The sequence below is a fragment of the Natrix helvetica genome (assembly GCF_964273705.1).
Source record: "Natrix helvetica genome assembly, chromosome: 12".
Classification (NCBI taxonomy): domain Eukaryota; kingdom Metazoa; phylum Chordata; class Lepidosauria; order Squamata; family Natricidae; genus Natrix; species Natrix helvetica.
The window spans coordinates 18,539,078-18,560,005 of record NC_138556.1 but is presented as its reverse complement, the minus strand read 5'-3'; the positions used below and the strand labels follow the sequence as shown (position 1 = coordinate 18,560,005).

Below are 20,928 nucleotides of genomic sequence, written 5' to 3'. Positions count from 1 at the left end.
CCCCAGCATAGGTATACAGTATATGAAAATACCTCCGTTCTTTACAATATTTACTTCAGGGTCCTTATAACCCAGCAGATATTTTTCAGAGAATGCATCTGCTTTGGTTTCTGGTCTGCTTGTAATATGGTAAATAATATTAAGACAGCCTAAGATTCAAGCTTTAAAACAAACAAAACAACATTTTTGTAGTATTGACTCATGACATATTTGTTTTCCTCTTAGAAAAGTAGGTCAAGCAGCTAAAAGTATAACTAATGGGAAGACTCCCAACAGGATCCTTTCCTGTTTTTATTTTTTAACTTGTCAACTTTTATTGTCAACATTATGCACAGCAGTCGGAATTGCTTCATACATGCTATACTTCAAATTCTGCCTCTCCATTCTTGACAGAAGAGTACATCCTATTCTTCTTTTTATTTAAATGTCAGCTTCCTCTTGGCAGTAATCAGATTATCCCATAATCACTTGCTCAAATCTGTCAGAAGTAATTAAAACACAAGCTATATATGCTATATCCCCCCCTCTCTCACACACACACACACAGACACCTTTCCTCTTTATAAATCATTTGATTCTTGAAGTTCAGATTGAAATAAACAGGAGATAAAATTATCCAGGGAATAAATTTAAATTTGGAAGTAAAAATTGTGGGAAGCAACAAGCATCTCCGATGGAAGCTGTGAAGGTAAAATGTTTTTTCTTTTAAGCCATGTTTTCCTAAATCAGGGGTTCTCAAACTTTTTGAATGGGGCCCACAGTCTCTCACATTGTTGGAGAGGGGGGCAGATTGGCTGGGTGGGCGTGGCCAATTTAGCAGTCCATTTTGCCTTTGTCCTTGCTGTACTTGCTCAACCCATTTGAGCTCAGCCATCCTAGCAGGAGGGCCCTCTCAATTCAACCCCCCCAACTTTCAATGGCTCAGCGGAAATTCCAGAGGAAACTGCATGGCTGAACACCAGTTAACAGGACCAACCAGTTAGAAAAGCCTGTTTCCATGCCACTATTTGACCTCTCTGTCAAATCATAAGAAGGGTTAGGAGAATCTTCATCAGCTCTAACAGGGTGGAGTTGTTTACTTTCCCCTTTACACCCAAAATCCATCTTAAATTGTGTATTAATAGCAAAGATGATGATTTAAGCAACTCCTGGACAATTTTTTTTTAAAAAAAGAAAACCTCATCCTTGCCTCCTTGTGATAAATGTTCATTACATGACTCGGTTGTTAAAATATATATATATTCTTTCCTCTCCGCTACGAGGCTTCTTTTCCTGTACAACATTACATTTACACATCCTGTTGTGCTCAGGGAATAATCCATCAAAGTGCAGGACTGGGATTATCGCCTAGGACATATTTTAGATGCAGTCAAGCCCCTCGAAAGAAACAAAACGCCGAGGGAATCTTGGCATCCAAGGCTGTGAATCTTGGCAGATCGAGTGTAATATAATTCCCCCTCCCCTGGGGGTGAGTGGGGAAAAATTATTCTTCTTTTCCCAGTTTACTATCTCCTGGGATGGCAACCAAACAATTTGCAGCTAGCTGTTGTGGCCCACCAGCGGTCAGCAGATTCGGACAGTGAGCAGGGTTGGGTGGGAACCTGGGCCAGTCCTGGAGTCTGGGGAAGGCTCTGAGGAGGGCTCTGTGTCAGGAGGCAGAGAGGGGGCCAGGGCTGTATGCCAGTTATCAGCTGCCTTCAGAGTCAGACATCAGTGAGGCAGAAGAACAGCGGGAGCCTGTTCCAGTGTGCACATGCGCAGGGCTGCCAGAAGGTAAGAACAATTAAGAAAACAGAGAGTAAGGCTTGGAGATGATTGGCCTCTCCCATAAGACATAAAAGAGGATGCGTTTTTCATTTAAAAAAAACACGTTTCTGAAAACTCAGAGATGGCTTGTGGGCTTCGCCACCCAGAATTTCCCAGCCAGCATTTGTTGTTTGTTGCAAAGTAATGTACGACACATCACAACCCCATGGACCATGTTCCTCCAGGCCGCCTTGTCCTCTACCATCCCCCGGAGTCCATTCAAGCTCAGGCGGACTGCTTCAGTGACTCCATCCAGCCACCTCCTCCTCTGCTGTCCCCTTCTTCTTCTTTTGCCCTCCATCGTTCCCAGCATGAGGCTCTTCTCCAGGGAGTCCTTTCTTCTCCTTAGGTGGCCAAAGTATTTGAGTTTCCTCTTCAGGATCTGGCCTTCTAAAGAGCATTCAGGGTTGACCTCCTCTAAGACTGACCGGTCTTCTCCAGCTCCAGAGTTCAAAGGCCTCCATTCCTCAGCCTTTCTTATGGTCCAACCATAACTTGAAAAAGTTATAAAATGATTATTTTTTTAAAAAAATCACTCTGCCGCCCCTCCTCCTCTTCAACACAACCCAGATAAGATGCTGCCCTTCGCAAAACTCCCCAGGGAATGACCAAAAAAACACAAAAACCCCCAAATCCTATTCCAGCTTGGAATGCTGGCCGTTGCAATCCCCCCTCCCCGGGCTCAAAAATGCAGCTTCCATTGCCCCCTCCCCGGACTACATTTCCCACCATCCCTCCGCGGCCCGGCGGCATCAAAACGCGTTACGTGGGACGCGTAGGCGAGGCCCGCCCCTTCGCCTCTCCCAAGCCGGCCCGCCGTCACGTGACTTGCCCGTCGGACATGTTTCCAGCTCCTCCTCCGAAGCGGCTCCGCCTCCATCCGGGTTCTGGGCAGGGGCGGAGCTTGAGTGAGGCGGCTGAGGCGGCCCGAGCGGGGCGGGGAGGCCGCGGGACGGCGGCGGCGGCCATGGGGCAGTGCGGCATCACCTCCTCCAAGACCGTTCTCGTCTTCCTCAACCTCATTTTCTGGGTAGGAGGCTCCAGGCGCCCCCCCCCCGCCCTTCTTTTTTCCCTCAGCCCCCCCCCCCATTGAGGGGACTAGGCCTCGCTCGAACCCTCGCCTCAGGGGGCGGCTCGGGGTCGGCCTCGTCTCCCTTTCACCACCACCCCTTCTCGGGAGCTTCTCCTTCCCGCCGTCCGAGGGGTTTGAGGCCCGTCGGGAGACCCCCCCAGCCCTCTCTTTCCTGGGGAGGGGAGACACGGGTCAACCGGGCCAGGGTCGATCTCTGTTGGGGGGACGGACACCGAATAGAAGGGGGATAAAGAAGGCCCGGGGCCCTCCCTCCCTTAAGAGGAAGGGGGGAGGCAGGAGGGTCCTCTCGAGGGTCCCATAAGAGGGGGGGCGGGTTGAATCCCCCTTTTATCCCCCCCCCGTTTGTCTCCCTCCCCCTCAGGAAAGTGGGGTGCTGCCATGCTTTTCTTTTTCGTTTTGGAGTTCATTGCTGGGTTTATATGGGGGTGCTGGATGGGGGCTGCACAGAACTGGCTTCATTGAAAAGGTGGGGGGGTGTTTCTGTGGCCAGATTTTAAATAAATAAATTAATGGCAGGGGAAGGCAGGACTGGGAGGGATGAAAGAAGCCCCGGGTATTAACCTTAAGAAGGGGGGGGGGTTCATGAGAGTCCCGTAGAAAGGGTTTTTTTGACCCTTCTAAATGCCCTCTTTGGGTCCCCTTTGGACATAGGAAAGTGGGGTGGTGCCAGGTTTTAATGTTTTGTTTCATCGTTGTTGGGTTTATATAATTTTTGAACCACACAGAGTTGTATGCCCACCTATTTATTGGGGAGATAAAGGATGGCTGCAGCCATGTTTTAAACAAAGGGAATAAATACAGGTCCAGGCCAACCCTGCTTTTACAGCATTTGAAGGAGAGAGAGAGAGGTGCCCAGACTGCAAGTTGGCCGACACATAAATTTAATTTCTTATTTTTGTGATAAGGCAGTCGGAGGCGAGATCAGACCGGGTCCCCGTCCCCCCACCAAGTCACAGATGGATAAATCATTGTGTCTTTTGATTGCTGTTTTGAATTTTGTTGGGGAGAAAGAAAGGGTGCCCCCCTCCCCTCCTTGGAAAGGCGAGATGAGCATCTTGGGGAATTCCCCCATACTTAACTATCCTGTGGCGCTCCGGCCCAGTTTGTGACCCCTCTCAAAACATGGGATGCTGTCTCTGGAATGGGAGTCACACAACTCAAGAAAATGAGAGCAGGAGGGTCTTGTGTGCAAACCTCAATTTATTACAGGAACGGCCCCAAAGGATCTGCCAGTTCCAAAATGGTGAGCTCAGATGCGAGATCCTCCTTGAGTTCTGCGACTCCCGTTCCAGAGACAGCATCCCATGTTTTGGGAATTGGACCAAGGACCAAAAATAATAATAAGACAACACCTCTTTTCTTGGTTAGGTCACCCTCTCCTCAAACAAGATCCTTGTCTGCTTCCTTAAGAGCAGGGTTCCCACTGGGCTGAAAGCCTCTTGCGCTTAGCCCTGCATTCAGTTCATCCTTAAATAGATCAGCTGGTTGTCTCAAGCTTTAATCTGGCCTGGACAGATCTGGGCATGCATGGCAAGGGAGGGGGGAGTGTGGGGGTGTGGAAGGAGATGAAAGGGTTTGGAAAGATAATGGAAAGGCTCCAAAGGCTGACTTTTCTTCTGGGGCTCCTTTCATTGTGGCAGCAAGACAGCCATCATTCAGGGTGGATTTAATTTAGAGTCCTGCAGCTTGGAGTGCTGGTCCTCTGGATAGCTTAAAGGGCTCTTTGTTTTTCTGGAAGGAAAATCCAGAAGTGTCTCCATAAGGGAGAATATTTGTAGGTTTGAAATGAAGGCTCCTTGCTTTCTCTCTGAGCTTGGTGGTTTCCTTGCAGGTGTTCCATTACCCAATCTAGGTAACATCATCCAGGCATCAGGGCATTGATAATGTTATCTACTTTGGGTAATGCAACCCTCATTCAGCAGTCAGGCAGCACCTTTTGGGACCTTTAACCAAACGGTGTGAGTTTTTAAAAACTGCTGCTGTCTTCATTGGGTGCATAGACAGATAATGTGAGCTGCATATCGCAGAAGCTGATGCCTTGTAACAAAAGGTGTGTTAATCTGAAAAGGTGCTGCCAAGACTCCTGATTTTTTTGTGACCATAGGCTCACAGGGCTGTTTGTACTGCATGTAGAAGGTCGCAGAAATTGCTAAAGAGCAACTAATTGAAAATTGCTATGTATGAGAGCACAAGAGTACATTTTCTCCTCGTTAATGATGTCATTTGAACTTTACACTATGCCAGAGATACTGCTGTGATCTATACTATTGGTATGATTCTCATATCCTTGCCATTTTAGAGGAACGCTGTATATATATAAGGAGCTGAGAAGAAAGGTTGAATAGTAAACAATGCTATCAAAGCTGGCCAGGAAGGCTGATCCCCTTCTGTGAATCCATCTGGGCCTCTCCCATCTAGCTTCGCAACTTTGCTCCAGCTTTTCTTTCCTCAGTTTGGAGGCCAGGAACCCACCGGTGGTTGATTAGTAACCGATAACCTCTGGGGTTAATCCCAGCCTAGAGAAATATGAATGGATGAAGGGCCAGCACAGGCCACATTTCTCAAGGAGGGCCACCTCTGCCTCTTACACAAGTTCCTTCCAGTCAAATTTCACTTTGTTCCTTGATATTTCAAAACAACTGTTGAAATCGAAATGTTCTGCATTTGTAGAGCATATTAAAATAGTGCGTGCAGGTTAGTACAGCAACAGTGCAGTGAAGCTGGAGGAAGAGCACCGTGTTATGAACTTGGGAGCAGCAAGAGCTGGTTGTGTGAGAGAACATAGCTCCAAACCATGATAGTAAACACAGTGCAGACTTTTGGAGCTGATGAGTTGAAATGTAATTCTGTCATTCCAGATTCATTCTCCCAGCTGTTTTAAAAATAGACCTTAGAAAGGGGGAAAGAGTCCCTTAATGCTATACAAACAAAAATATTGCTATGAGTAATGCTCATTTGTCTGGTTCTTTTTAAACAGTTGTTGCTAGTGTCCAGCTTTTTCAGTTTATTTTATTTAGCGTATGGCAAATACATGGGCTTCTAGTAGTTCAAATGTTGAATGTCCAGTCCACCCAGCTTTTTCCATGATAAATGCTTATTCCCCTTATTTGTATTGATAACTAAATATCAAATAAATACCTAATTGACCTTCTAGTCTTTTGACTGCACTTTTGAAATACTGTAAAGAACTGGAAGGGAGCTCTGGTGGCAACTTACTTGTATCTTCATGAGGCTCTTAATTATATTCATTTGTTGGGCTTCTAGTCCATCTTATTATCTTCAGGTCTTCATGGTGATCTACAGGTCACCTCTTCCTCCACTTTTTCCCTGTAACAGCCCTGTAGGTTGGGCTGAGTGAAAGTGACTAGTCTAAAGTTAGCCAGGACCTTCCATGATTGACGGGGACATGACTGAAACTATGATCCCTTCTAATTCAACATCATCGCTGTTACATCACACGGATTCTTAAGGATGCACTTACGTAAGATTAGTCTGAACAGATTTTTTTTTAAAAATTCCCTTTAAACGTAATGTGGACTATGTTCTAAGCATGTCAGATAAAGGCAATTAAAGCTGGTTTGTGACAGAGCACACACATTTGAGCCTCAAGATATGTTCTCTAGAACCGGGATCTCTAACCTTGGCAATTTTAAGACTTGTGGACTTCCAGAATTCCCCAGCCAGCCCTAATGGGGATAATGTTGAGATGTTAAGATAATATTAAGAAACACCCAAACATTTCTTTTGTATGATTAATTTTGGCCTTCTTGGTAAGGCTTATGATGAATAAGATTTGTGTGCTTTGCAAAAATAAATTAAAAAAACTGCATATTCAGCAATTACTCTTTTAAGTGGAAACGCATGTGATTTTTCTGATCTGGTTTTTGTTTTTAGACCACAAAGGCAGTTTTGAACAGGATTGTCATAAGCTAAATGAAATTTCATGTGCTGAACAAATGTTTAATACTATAAAAAGTTAAAACGAGGCTCACCATGCTTTTAAGAGCTAAAGAAGGCAGTGAGCAGAAAGTACTTTTAGATGTTCTTAAATCATTCTGAAAGTTAAAGCTAAATGGTACATTTCTGTGAGGATAGTTACCGACAGTGGCCTATAATATAGATTTTCCTTCACGGTGTAGTTTATTTACTAGAAAAACAACAGTGGGGCATTTTTCTCAGTTCATTTTTTGTGACTAGTATTCTTGAAGTGAATTATATGGTATAATTCTCAGGGAAATTCAGAAATGCTTGAAGTAGCAGGCACATATCACCAATATCGGTTAAGGGTTTAATTTTTTTTTTTAATCCCACATTAAAACCTAATTACTTCTGCTAATTTTTCACATAGCTTGCCAAAATTTGTGAAAACTAGACTTTTGAATGAAAATATAGTAATGTTAGAATCATTCAGCCATTACAATTACAGTTCAACTGCTTCTAAGTGGAAGAAATAATGGGGACTAAGAGATAGTGAAATTGATTGCTAAAGATTGGAAACACAACGATTCAGATCACTTCGTTTATAGAAGTCACTATGTTAAAATGTGATAAAAGGAAATGAAGGAACAATAAATGATAAGACGTACAAATCCTTTCTCGTTTTTCCTTGTATCTGATGAAGTGGACTGGGACCTGCAGAAACGTCTGTAAAAATAAATCGTTAAGACTTTTAAGATGCCACAAGATTTACAGTGCTTCCCTGCAGGAACCTTTAATTCTTTTGAGTAATGATAGCCTGGGTGTACAATTCTGTAAAAGTAATAGAAACATGTAACAGTTGGAGGAGGAGATTAATGAAATGAAGCACAGATAGGCCAGTTAGCAGCTGTAAGTCACAAGAGCCCCTGTGATGTTGAATTATCAGGTGCTGGGAGGGCCAGTCCTGCTTTTGGGGGTTAGGAAGGAGCTGTCGCTTGCTCAACAGCTGTGGAAAAACTCACTGGTCTTGATAGTATGCAATTGGACTCCTCTTTATATTAACAAATGCGTTAATATAAAGGAAGCACATTCCCTCCTAGCTTTGCATCAGTCAGCGTGCCTCAGATTGGACCCTAACGGTTGGGGGCGAGAGGCTGACTCTGTAAACCACTTAGAGAGGGCTGTAAAGCGGAATATAAGTGCTATTGCTATGCTATTTTATTGTTTGATAAAAGAAGCATGTTCCCACCTAGACGTTCATCGATCAGCATGCCTTAGGGTCTTATTTTATTTGTGGTGTTAACATTTTTATTGAGGTCTTATTTTATTTGAACAACGTGGCCTAGTTACTTTTCATATAGCGTGTAACAAAACCTGGTACCTGAGGCACCTTGAGTTGCTGTTTTCTAGGGGAAAAAATGTATAAATATCGTCACATGTATGTACCTCAATTCGCCACGAGACTAAAGCCTAAGGCTGCATCGACACACAGATTTCGTTGGGCTCCGAACCCATGAATTATTGCTAGATAGAAACCTGAGAACCGATACTCATGTTCTCGCCTAACGTAATTTGAACCCGGTTTTGGAGAGTCCTTAATTGGGAACAATGGGCCACAGTTGCTTGAAATGCATCAGTAAATGTGTCGATCTCTGCACTTCTCCAGATCTTTTTTCATGGCCGTTTCGAATTGCATAACCGTCTTGGAAGGTGGTGGCCTCTGTACAGTCCAGGGACCTGGCAACGCTGAAGATTCGGTGCTCAGATTACGAAGCCACGTGATGGAGCCTAGCAGAGAATAAGGGCATTGTTAAGGCCTCCTCTCTCTTCCCTGCATACCTTTCTCTCTCATTTTGCTCCACGTCTCCTCTGCCACGCATTGGAGCACTTTATCTCGGCCCTCAACAAAGTGGGCCTTTCTTCGGAGAAATACCTGTGTAACTGAGAACTCTCCTGACCCACGTTGATGATTTCAACCCTCTTTTCCAGTCCTGGCGTGGCTGAGAAAGACGGTGAAAGACTTGTTTTGTGCGTTGGCTTTTCAGAAACTGGTCGGCCACATAAGGAAAACCAAATACTGACCTGCCTAAAGCCCTTCGCTCATGTCCAGAAGAATTCATCTTCAGGAACATTTTATTTCTTAAATTTTCAAATTACACCCTTCAAGTAGTTCAGAGACACAGGGATAGGAAAGTTCGTGAGTAGGATGCACTATGCCCAGTTGTGAAATAGGCAAACGAACGTGTATGCTTTTGTTAGAAACAAATGAAAGCTTTTCCATAAAATGCTCTGACTATAGTATTGCATTAATTGCAAAGCCACAGATTCTACATCTTTTTCAGTTGACCTGAATGCTTTGCTAAATGTGCATTATTTAAAGTTACACAATGAATTGGTTTTTTTTTCCCTAATAAACTAATAAATTAGGACCTGATAATCTAAGTGAGACTTTCTCTGTGATAGTAAATATATATATAGGTATGCCATTAAAGTACAGAAGGAAGAGAGGAGAATCTTTCTCCAGAATCTTTCTAGGTTCCCCTCCCCCACCGGCCTCTCTAATGATGAGGGAGATGATATCATTAACAAGCTATTTTTGTGCTCCATTGCTAGGCAACTGTTAATGATTATAGTATTCCCCATCTCTTGGCTGGTTCTCGACTTCAAAAGATCTTAAAATGCTGCACTCTAAAAATTTGAATTTCTTGGTTGACTCTATAGAAAAGCCATTGGCTGGGCTAATTCGTACTCGTGGAATGGGTCCATTCCATTGATGTCACTGTCACGATACTATAAATAAATAAAAGGATTAAAAGCCTCAACAACTGATTCACGACAGATGAATCATTGCTGAGTTAATCCTTGATCCTCGCTCAGCCACCACACATCGGAAGCGGCTGCACCTTAGTGGACTCACACAGAATGCCCAAGCTTGGCCTGTTTTTTGAGTTTGGCTTGTGTTGTGTGAACTTAGTGACTGTAGCTCACAAAGAGTGCTTGATGATTATTTGTGCCAGGCCCTGTTGATTTATTCAATGAACGATAATTAAGTTGTGGCATAACGTGTGTGAGCACAGCTTCCTCCATCTGAATAACATCTGGAGTCATTGGCAATTAACTGGCAGATTTTTCCCAACCTAGTCCGGGATCTCTGCAACAATAAACCTGCAGGTTTGTACAAGTCTACGCACCCTGATTGTTGATAAGCATTTGGACAAAGTTGTTGGGGTGATTTAACCCCTAATCTTGAAAGTTCTTTACCATATAGGGAAATGAAATGTTGTTGCTTTTGATTCCTTCCCAGGACAGAAGAGGGTGTTTTCCCTCCAAACATACTTTGAGTGGTGTGAATTTTAAGGCTACTCCTATCTTAGCTGCAGTAAAAGACAAAGGGAGCCAACTTATTGTTTTTCCTTGGTTTGAAAAGTTACTTCTCAGTAGTTAGGGTAGTAACCCCTTAGGTTGTGTGTCCTTATTTCCACTAAGATTGAATGAAAAATGAAACGTAGGACTGTCTGTTCATGGCCAGGTTACCGTCACGTTTAACCAGGCGCTTGTAACTTTAAGCAGGCACTGCTTGCCACTATGGAATTGCCTTATGTGAATTACAAAGCATGCAAGAATAGGAAAACCCTCCCTCCCCTTCCCCCCTCCAAAAAAATCTCAAAGTTTAGCTCATAAAACCAGGGCCAGCCCTTGTGGTAGATAAAGGGACGTCTTCCAAGTGGCTCTTATTTCTCTTATGCTTTGTTTTCTAGGCTGCTGCAGGCATCCTGTGCTACGTGGGGGCTTACGTCTTTATCACCTACGACGACTACGACCACTTCTTTGAAGATGTTTATACGCTCATCCCTGCAGTGGTCATCATAGCGGTGGGGACCCTTTTATTTATCATCGGTCTGATTGGCTGCTGTGCCACCATCCGGGAAAGCCGCTGTGGCCTTGCCACGGTAAGTTTAATATCGGGAAGCCGATTTCCTTTTTTTTTTTTAATGGGCTTAGCCGTATTTTCTGGACCTCAGCTGACTTTACATTTTTGCTTGGCCTGTGTGGGATACACCCCGTCAGCTTCTGCAGCTGACTGTAACTTGGTTAAAGCAGCAGAAGGATGCATTTGACACCAAAGACCTCATTAGTGGGCAAAGCATCAGCCTGCCTGCAAGGCGTATCAGATTCCATTCAAGTATCTTTAGTTCAAGGGTGGGGGGAAAACTCTATTTGAAATGCTACAAAGCCATTCTAGATTAATGTAGGCAATCCTGCACTGTTCCGCCCCCGCCCGCCCCCCCCTCGACAAGTTAGACAGCCTTTTAAGTTGCCCTTGCGATATGAATAATAAAACAGCCCCCCCTTTTTAGAAAAGCAAAGCAAAACAAAAAGCAAAGCTGTTTTTTATCAGTTCTCCAGATGATTCATACATAAACGCTTTCAAATACCTTAAGAACCCGGTCCTAATAAAAGAGGATTGTAGACCGAGGCTCCTTGGTGTTAAAAATCACAGAAATAAAAACACGCGAGGAATTGGGCAGCTGATGGACGATTAGGAACAGGGTGAGCAGCTTAGCTTCTTAGGTTGTCACGCTGGCTTCCTGATCAGTAGAAACCACCTGATAAAATCTCTGATTCCCCATCCCATTGGCTTCCTGGGCATTACTATTACAGCCTGCTCTCCTCGCTGTGTTATTTTTAAGTTGAAAGATAAGGGTTCAGCTAGAGAGCCTCTCTGAAGGGAATGGAGCAACAGCCGAAATAGCCATGCGAATGTTATGTATGTTCTTGTGAACGAACATAAACTTTTTTTCTGTCTTCCAGTTTGTGATCATCCTTCTGCTGGTTTTCATCACAGAAGTGGTGGTAGTGGTTCTGGGCTATATCTACAGAGCAAAGGTAATTAACCTCTCTTCTGAAGTGCTGATACATAATTAGCTCTGAGCAGAACAGAGTAGAATATGGAATGACAATAGAATATGGAATAGAATAGAATACAGAATAGAATAGAATAGAATACAGAATAGAATAGAATGCAGAATGGAATGCAATATAGAATAGAATAGAAAATAGAATAGAATAGAAAATGGAATAGAATGAAATGCAGAATGGAATGCAATATAGAATAAAATAAAATAGAATAGAATAGAATGCAGAATGGAATGTAATATAGAATAGAAAATAGAATAGAAAATAAGAATAGAATAGAATATGGAATGACAATGGAATAGAGAATAGAATAGAATGCAATGCAATGCAATATAGACTAGAATAGAATTATTTGTTTATTGGCCAAGTGTGATTGGACACACAAGGAATTTGTCTCTGGTAGCTTTATTCAAAGTTTGATACCAGCTGTAGTTCTGTGAAGCAAAATTGTGAGAAATTGTTGGATGAAATCAAAAGCAACATGCCTCTTCAGAAGTCATCCAAATACTCAGAGTGAAGTAATGTTGTAAACCAAGCAGTGGGATGCTTTGCATGAAGGTTAAAAATACGGATTTTCCTTCTCCCCCCCTTTTTTTTTAAAGGTCTCAAAGTCCTGCAGAAATCGTTTGTTAAAGCTCTGAAGTAAATCCTTTGCTGCTTGTAAAGGTGTCTGGGAACATAGAGACTTTGACCAGCTTCAGAAATTCAGCAACATGGATAGGAGAAAATATCCAAGGTTCAACTCATTTGTCCCTCTTAAGAGCAGTGTTTCTCAACCTTGGCAACTTGAAGATGTCTGGACTTCAACTCCCAGAATTCCTCAGCCAGCTGGCTGGAGAATTCTGGGAGTTGAAGTCCAGACATCTTCAAGTTGCCATGGTTGAGAAACACTGCTCCAGACAAATGAGGATACAGAAAACAGGCCTTGGTGAGAAGATCTCAAGAAGACAAATAGCAATAATCCTTAGACTTATATACCACTTTTCACAGTGCTTCACAGCCCTCTCTAAGCAGTTTACAGAGTCAGCATCTCCCCTCCCTCCCCCAACAATCTGGGTCCTCATTTTACCCACCTCGGAAGGACGGGAGGCTGAGTCAACCAACTACAGCATTCCAGGAGCCCTATAGACACAAACACACACACACACACAGCATTTCTGCAAAAGACTGGGTCAGTTTGGTTGACCGGCTGGCTGGGTTCTCAGGCTCCTTCTGTAAACAGAGAGAAACGTTAAGCTGTGTTTGTTCTACCAGGTGGAGGCCGAAGTGGATCACAGCATCAAGAATGTGTACGACACGTACAATGGCACCAACCCGGATGCTGCCAGCCGGGCGATTGATTATGTGCAGAGGCAGGTGAGAGCCAATGCAAACACAGCTGTTGGCGCCAAATGTACACAGATTGTTTTCCCGCCAGCACAGGATCTTCTGTGAACACCCAACAGCTCCACATAGTAGATGATGTAAGGAAGCTTCCTTCCTTCCTTTTCTGCCCCTCAGGAGACCTGACCATTTCTCTTCGCGCTTCTAGCTGGTTCTTTATGGCGTTTCACCCCATAAAATGCTGTCCTTGGCTCTACTCCGAAGCAGCATGGGGCCAGGGCCGGGTCTTCTTCGTGAGAATTGGGTCTAGATTTTGGGGCTGGAAGCCAGCTGTGTGTACTGCTACAAGTAGCCCCTGCAGTCTCATTGGACAACCCGCTTGAAGTTGTGATGGTGTTACGAGCAACAGTTCTGCAGCGAGCCCTTTGCGTTGGTAGCCGTCACAATATCCTGTGGTCACCATCAGCATGCTTTCTAACCTGCTTGCGACAAGCCCTTAATGGAGAAAGCAGGTGAAGTCCCAAATTGCAGCCCCCTCCTCCCCCCCCCATATCTCACAGGTGATTCGCTTAACCACGAAATGAAAAATTAGGTTGTAAAGCCCGACTTCCATCTAGCCACCATAGTGCTCAGCCACAGAATTGCCTTTCCCAATTGTAGTCTCTCAGCGAGGACTTTATACCGTACAGAATAAATTTATGAAGCATGGCATGCATTAAGATGATGTTGTTCATCTTATTTCTGGTTTCATTTGATTTTAATGCATTTTTTTAAAAAAAATCCCCTTTCAAAAACTTGCTGGGGAGTTAAGAGTACACTCTCCTCTTCCCCTGGAGGAAGATCTTGCTTGTTTGTAGGTGCTCCGAAGAGACTCGCTCTCTTTGGCGAGAACCTCCTGGGGGAGGGGAGGGGGGGAGATAAAACAAGCCTTGCCACGTGCGGATTCCCCAAATGGATTGGAGAGCAACGTCTGTGAAAACGACAGCCTCTGCAGAAACGCTGCTGGGGGAGAAAACTGACATTTTCCAGATGAGATGACAACCTGTGGTTTGGAACCAGCCTTTGTTAAAGTCCTGAGTCATTTTGAAAAGAGAGAAGATGTGCAGATTAGGCAGAATTAGGTGATGACTGAAAATAAGAGAGATGCAGTTCTCCTTCCCTCCCAAACATTGAGGGAGAGGTTGTATTTGTTTATTTATTTAATTGGCTGGCTGGGGAATTCTGGGGGTTGAAGTCCACACGTTGTTGTGGCCCACCAGCAGAGCTGGCAGCAGATTCAGAGAATGGGGAGGTTGTGGAGGAAGATGGGCCAGTCCTGGAGTCTGGGGAAGGCTCAGATGAGGGCTCTGTGTCGGAGGCAGAGAGGGGGCCACAGCCATATGCCAGTTATCAGCTGCTTTCAGAGTCAGACATCAGTGAGGCAGAAGAACAGCTGGAGCCTGTTCCCAGTGTGCGCATGCGCAGAGTTGCCAGACGAAGGGAACAGCTGAAGAACGGGTTGACTTGGGAGTAAGGCCACAGGTATAAAAGGATTTTTTGTCGGGACAAGGAGTTTGCTTCCTGCTCTCGGGAAGCCTCGGTCAGAACACGTCTTAAAAAGTTGCAAAGGTTAGGTATCTGTGCTTTGGATAATGTTGCGCCTGAAAGCATTGCACGGCTTTCCAAAGAGCTGCTCCTGATTCTCTGTGTGCGTTCTCTGTTTCAGCTGCACTGCTGTGGGATCCACAACTACACAGACTGGGAGTCGACCGCCTGGTTCAAAGAAGCGAAAAACCACAGCGTGCCCCTCAGCTGTTGCAAAGCCACTCACAGCAATTGCACGGGGAGCTTAGCTCATCCCGCAGATCTTTACTCTGAGGTGACTGCCTTCTCCTCATTTTGCCGGGTTTTCGATAAAAACTTATATTGGATGGAGACTTTAAGGGTTTGTGCAAGATCAGCCCACTCCAAGTCCAAATCTCCGTTCAAATCCTGAACAATAACCCATATACCATCCAAGCTTATTGTTAATTAATTAGAAATGTTGTTTAATTAGAAATGAAGTCACTTGCATATAGGTTGGGCATGCCTTCTCTCTGGCCTGATGGGGCTTCATTTTTTCAGAGCAGTGTTTCTCAACCTTGGCGACTTTAAGTCCTGTGGACTTCAGCTCCCAGAATTCCCCAGCCAGCTATGCTGGCTGGGGGATTCTGGGAGTTGAAGTCCACAGGACTTAAAAGTTGCCAAGGTTGAGAAACACTGTTTTAGAGGACTTAATTTTGAACATATTTTTGTAATCCCTTAAATTTGGGGTAAAGTCGGAACAACGAAATGGAGCTCAGCGTTTACCGGCCAGTTGCCCTTCCTGATGCCTGTGCAGAATTCGCAGCAGATACTTATTCTTCGCAACCTAGGAAAGAAACATCTGCCACTACCTAGAATTGGAACTCTCAACCTTCCAAGTGGGAGGCAAGCATCTTCACCACTAGGCCACCATACTGCCCTTATAATGTACTGCACATAATTACTGCACGTTGTGTTGGGCCATGAGGGCGGTAATTAAATTTGCTTTCTATTAATTGTTATATTTTGGTAGGAAATGTCTTGCCTCGATTATTATATTTTACTGGCTCCTCTTTACGTTGTGCATGTGTCTTTCCCTTTATATTAGTTACTTGTTGTTGTTGTTTTTAAATTACCTTTACAAAAGTTAGAAACGACTGTCACTACGGCCCCATACATACACAAGACACGATAAAATGTATTTTATAAATTATGTGGATATCAAAGCGTTGGGAGATTGTAGCTGTTCCAGAATGCAGCCTTAATAAGCTTGAAAAATTGTTTCCTCAACTCCTTTGTGTTTCAGGGGTGTAAAGTCTTGGTGGTAGAGAAGCTACAGGAGATCATGATGTACGTTATATGGGCTGCCTTGGCATTTGCTGTTATTCAGGTAGGATTCAAGACCCTCTGCTTCGTTCTCCTGAGAATATAAAATAAAACCCTTTTAGTTTTCTCTGCTTGGATGCATCGGTGCCCCTTGAAAAGATGCAAATAGTTACGGCCGTTCCACCCTATTCGGACAGCTAATATTTGATGACAGTTTACAGCTTTTGAGCACAAAAAAAAAAATGCAATTGTATCCTTGTAAAAATACAAAATGAGGTCATTTCCAGGATTCACAGCTCACGTATGTTTCTTCAAAGTCTGTGTAAATAGTGCGTTGGACCCAAAGCACAAAGATGTCAGGACATTACAATGGTTGTTTAAAAAAAAAAAAGCCAACAACCTTGGATTAGCAGATATAAGCTTAAAAAAAAAAAGCAACAACCCAAAACCCTGTTTTCAATAAAAGCACAGAATAAACCCAAGATTATTTTTAAGGAGGCTTGTCTTGCAGGGGGCAAAACTATTTCTAGGCTGCAGAATCAACCAAGGATAGAATCCAGATGTCTTTGAAGCAAAGTACGTTGGAATCTACGTTAGATGTATTAACTGAGTTGAAAGGGACCTTGTAGGTCATCTAGTCCAACTCTCCATCCAAGCAGGAGACCCTACACCACTTCTGACAAATGGCAAGTCAGTCTCTTCTTGAAAGCCTCCAGTGATGAAGCTCCCACAATTTCTGAAGGCAACTTCTGTTCCATGGGTTGATCGTTCTCACTGTCACAAAATTCCTCCTTATTTCCAGGTTGAATCTCTCCTTGCTCAGTTTCCATCCATTATTCCTTGTCTGGCCTTCAGGTGCCATGGAGAATAGCTTGACCCCCTTCCTCTGTGGCATCCCCTCAAATATTGGAAGACTGCTATCATGTCTTCCCTGGTCACTAGACTAGCCTTGCCCAGTTCCTGCAACCGTCTGTCGTATGTTTTAGCCTCCAGTTCCCTCATTGTCTTGGTTGCTCTTCTCTGCACTCTTTCTAGAGTCTCAACGTCTTTTTTATAGCGTGTTGACCAAAACTGGACGCAGTACTCCAGGTGTGGCCTTACTAAGGCTTTATAGAGTGGTATTATTAGTACCTCCCTTGATCTTGATTGTATCCCCCAGTGTTGTGTCAGCTTACCCCAAAGCCTAATCTTTAAAAGTTTCAATCATGCCGGTCTGCACTCAGTTTCCTTCTCTTCCTCCTCGTAGCTGCTGGGCATGCTCTGCGCCTGCCTTGTGCTCTGCAGAAGGAGTCGGGACCCCGCCTACGAGCTGCTCATAACCGGGGGAACTTACGCCTAGAAGAAGGTCCACGGGCGAAGCTCGAAGCCTCGTTTTCTCCGCTCCGAAGCCAGCTTGGCAGCATCACCTGCCACAGTAGTTCCCACGGACTCTGACCTGGACAATTAGCCCCTACACCGAGGATGGGCAAAGCTTGGCTTTCGGTCCCTTCCATATTACCCACTCCCTCTCCTTTGGCCAGCTTCCCGCTTATCTACCCTTGGTAGCCACCCAGTAACACTAGTTTTTTGCTTTTTTAAAAAAATCCATTTTATTTTAAATGGCATGAAAGCTGCAGGTGACCTAACTATGGCTTAAAAGGGTGCAGTGATTTATTCTTATATCCTTCAACGTTTGTTGGGTGGCATAGCCAGTCAAGAGTTGTACAAGGGAAGTCACTTACCTTAATTTTGTGAAGTTTAATTCTGCTGCTTCTTGCCTCACCAGTGTTTTCTGTCTTGTATGTATGTATGTATGTATATATATATGTATGCATATGTGTATGTATATATATATGTACGTATGTGTGTGTGTGTGTGTTTTATATATATATATATATATATATATATATATATATATATATATATATATATATATATATGTATATATATATATATATATATATATATATATATATATATATATATATATGCATTAAGTCCAATCCAGAACACTACGAAACAACTATAATCAGAATTTTAGAATCCTATTAGTGCATCTCTTAACTTCCTTAAATTCAAACAAACCTTCTGAAGTTTTAGCGTGATATATATATATTATGCTGGCTTTTTCAGGAGTGTAAATGTCTTGCACTCCTGTTCTCTAAGGAAATTTTCATTTTTTACTATAATGGGTCTGTTTCTGTATCGAGTGACTTGTTATCCTAGAGTAGCAAAGTAGAACGTGATAAAGTGAAATGTAAATAGGAAATAGGAAACCAAATGAAATAAATCTTCTGTACATCTTCCCCCAAACTAAACCGTGGTTAACCTTTTTAATCATCGGCGTCTTTGAGAGTTTTATCCAGTGCCGCACTGTTTTCCATACACCGTAGAATGACTTATACGGATGAATTTTAAGTCTGGGTCTTTCTTGGCTGCATTAAAAGTCCAAGAGGGGAGAGGGGGCAAGGTCAATTGAGATTGGTTTTGTTTAGTTTGAAAATATTCTCAGCCATTAAGGTGGCGATGCATTTCCACTAATATTGAATGATTTTTTTTTTAGTAGACTGCAGATTATCAGAGCTGATCATCCTTGCTCATTAACCTTCTTAAATTCCCTGTTACCTGATCTGTATCCAGGTGCTCTGTGGAGGCCAGCATCCGTTAGCCTCACCTGAAGCATTAGATCAGGGATGTCAAACCTGGGCAACTTTAAGACTGGTGGACTTCACCTCCCAGAATTCTCCTGGGGAATTCTGGGAATTGAAGTCCACCAGTCGTAAAAGTTGCCCAGGTGGGAAATCCCTCTGTTAAATATTCTCCATCCCATCCACGGAGATGGGGAACATTGAGACCTCTCAAAGTCACGTCAAGGAGAAGATGAAGAGCAGCTTTTCTTCTCTAATTTCTGAGGACAGGTCTCTCTGCCAGCGGAGAAAACCCTGGACCCTCCCCTTTAAAACCTTTGAATCTATTTTGGCTAAAGCACGGCCACCTCCAAATCTTCCTGATGCCCAGGAAGACTTTATCCCGCTGTCTCATGTTTAACGTCCCTTCGGTGGCTGTTTTTCCTCACTCGCATTTTCTGTTTAACTCCATAGAAATGGGAGAAGACGGCCCTGGTTGGTGTCCCTGTCGAAAGATAAGCAGCTGGCTAGGACCTTGATCGAGCTGGAGTCGCAGCATTTTAAAAGGTTTTACATAGGTAGTGTTCTCCCCTTGGGTTTTGCATCACAAGGTCAAAGATGTTAGCTGCAAAAAGCAACCCACTGCAGTGAGAAAGCAGTTTGTAAGAAAGAGAGAAAAAGAGAAAGAAAGAGATAGAAAGAAAAAAGAGAGAGAGAAGGAAGTATTTTCTATCCCCTAGTTTCCCCAGCTTAGCTGAGCCCTGGGACTTTGCAATCCCCTCTCGCTTTTGACAATGAGATCTGAAGTGCCTGCTCTTTTCTCTTGAAAGGCAGCGGTTTTATTCCCACATCTCTGAGCCCACATGACCAGACAAAGCCACTAACGGAGAAGACGGGTTAAAGGTTGCCGCTTTCCCACGCGATCCAGCCTAGGGCTCCGTCAGCCCCCCTGCAGCACAAATCGTTCCTTGGTTGAATGCAGCTGCTCCAGACAGATCCCCCAAAGCAAAGGTCCCATTTTCAGGCAGCCCCATTCTCCTCCCATGAGCCATCAAGTCAGTTACTCATCCCTCTTACTGGTTTCTGGCAGTAAAGGATCTATAACCAGCATCTCTCTCGGCATGAAGGAATGGGCTGGTGCAGAGGGAACGGAGGGGAGCTGGTTGCCTGATCAACTCCTTGTGGCATTATAAAGCAAGGAATGTCATTGTTAAGCTCGGTTACTATCCTGTTTCCCTGAAAACAAGACCTCCCCGGATAATAAGCCCAATCGGGCTTTTGAGCGCATCCTCTAAAATAAGCCCTCCCCCGTAAATAAGCCCCCCTCTAAAATATTTCACCGCTAGCGCAACCGGTTCCATTTCCTGGGAAGGGGGGAAGGAGGGGAACATGCCCCACACACTTGCCATCCACACGGAATGTCCTCATGGAGGCCACTCCCACAAGCCCTAGCTCCCACGCCCCTTCTCTTAGTGGCGGCCGCAAAAGGAGTGGCAGGTCCAGCGATGCTAGGGCAGGCAAGAGTGTGCCAGAAACAGATAGAAATTCTGGCCCTCTCTGGATCAGCTGATCCCCGGACCGCTGTCCAAGGTGGAGGGGCCTCCTGCACCTCAAAAATAAGACCTCCCCGAAAATAAGGTCAAGCGCATATTTCGGGGGCCAAAGGAAAATAAGATCCTCTCTTGTTTTTCAGGGAAACATGATAGCGTGGAAATTGTAAGGAAACCCAATCACATTTGCTCAAGGATGATAAAAGGACAAGACTGGTGGTCCTTAGTAGAGTGCTTTCTGCAGAATTCCCTGCATGACCCTCGTAGAGTTAGTCCTTGATTTACGGCGGGCTGCGTAACCACCATTTAAAGTTAGAACTGACCTGAAAGCAGGTACTTATAACTAGAAATTAAAGTTGTGACAGTTGGGCCCCTTCCACAATCACATAATCAAATTTTGGGGGCAGTGGGTCATTTCCAACCATTTGCAGCATCCCATGGTCCCATGGAGGGACGTGGTGGCTCAGTGGCTAAGACACTGAGCTTGTCGATCAGAAAGGTTGGCAGTTTGTGGGTTCGAATCCCGAGCGCCACGTAATGTAGTGAGCTTCCATGACTTGTCTCAGCTTCTGCCAACCTAGCAGTTCGAAAGCAGGTAAACAATGCAAGTAGAAAAATAGGGACCATCTTTGGTGGGAAGGGAACAGTGTTCTGTGCGCCTTTGGTGTTTAGTCATGCCGGCCACATGACCACGGAGACGTCTTCGGACAGCGCTGGCTCTTCTTGGGCTTTGAAATGGAGATGAGCACCGCTCCCTAGAGTCGGGAACGACTAGCACATCTGTGCAAGGGGAACCAGATGTTTTGGGGGTCATAAATGGCCACTGCAGTTATAGGTTGCAGCAGAT

At 44.3% G+C, this 20,928-nt stretch overlaps 1 protein-coding gene and 1 long non-coding RNA gene across 2 annotated transcripts in view; both read left to right on the top strand.

Annotated features, from left to right (window-relative positions):
* The first annotated feature begins 2,643 nt into the window (after positions 1 to 2,643).
* TSPAN3 (tetraspanin 3) lies at positions 2,644 to 18,241 on the top strand. The gene is made up of 7 exons (XM_081965007.1): positions 2,644 to 2,836; positions 10,576 to 10,767; positions 11,630 to 11,704; positions 12,989 to 13,090; positions 14,763 to 14,915; positions 15,906 to 15,989; positions 17,172 to 18,241. Exons 1-7 carry the CDS (start codon positions 2,648 to 2,650, stop codon positions 17,262 to 17,264), a joined length of 888 nt encoding a protein of 295 aa, XP_081821133.1. The 5' UTR covers positions 2,644 to 2,647; the 3' UTR covers positions 17,265 to 18,241.
* Positions 18,242 to 18,688: 447 nt separating this feature from the next.
* LOC309398269 overlaps positions 18,689 to 20,928 on the top strand; it is a 28,911-nt gene continuing 26,671 nt past the window's right edge. The window contains exon 1 of the long non-coding RNA XR_014176374.1: positions 18,689 to 19,109. This is a non-coding gene — a long non-coding RNA (uncharacterized lncRNA). The remainder of the gene's footprint in view (positions 19,110 to 20,928) is intronic.

Excerpts from the sequence above, each read along its gene's own strand:
- TSPAN3 (XM_081965007.1), top strand. The coding sequence starts at position 2,648 with ATGTTTCCAGCTCCTCCTCCGAAGCGGCTCCGCCTCCATCCGGGTTCT. Across the intron at positions 14,916-15,905 it reads CCGCAGATCTTTACTCTGAG|GGGTGTAAAGTCTTGGTGGT; the intron begins GTGACTGCCTTC and ends TTTGTGTTTCAG. Across the intron at positions 15,990-17,171 it reads TGGCATTTGCTGTTATTCAG|CTGCTGGGCATGCTCTGCGC; the intron begins GTAGGATTCAAG and ends TCCTCCTCGTAG.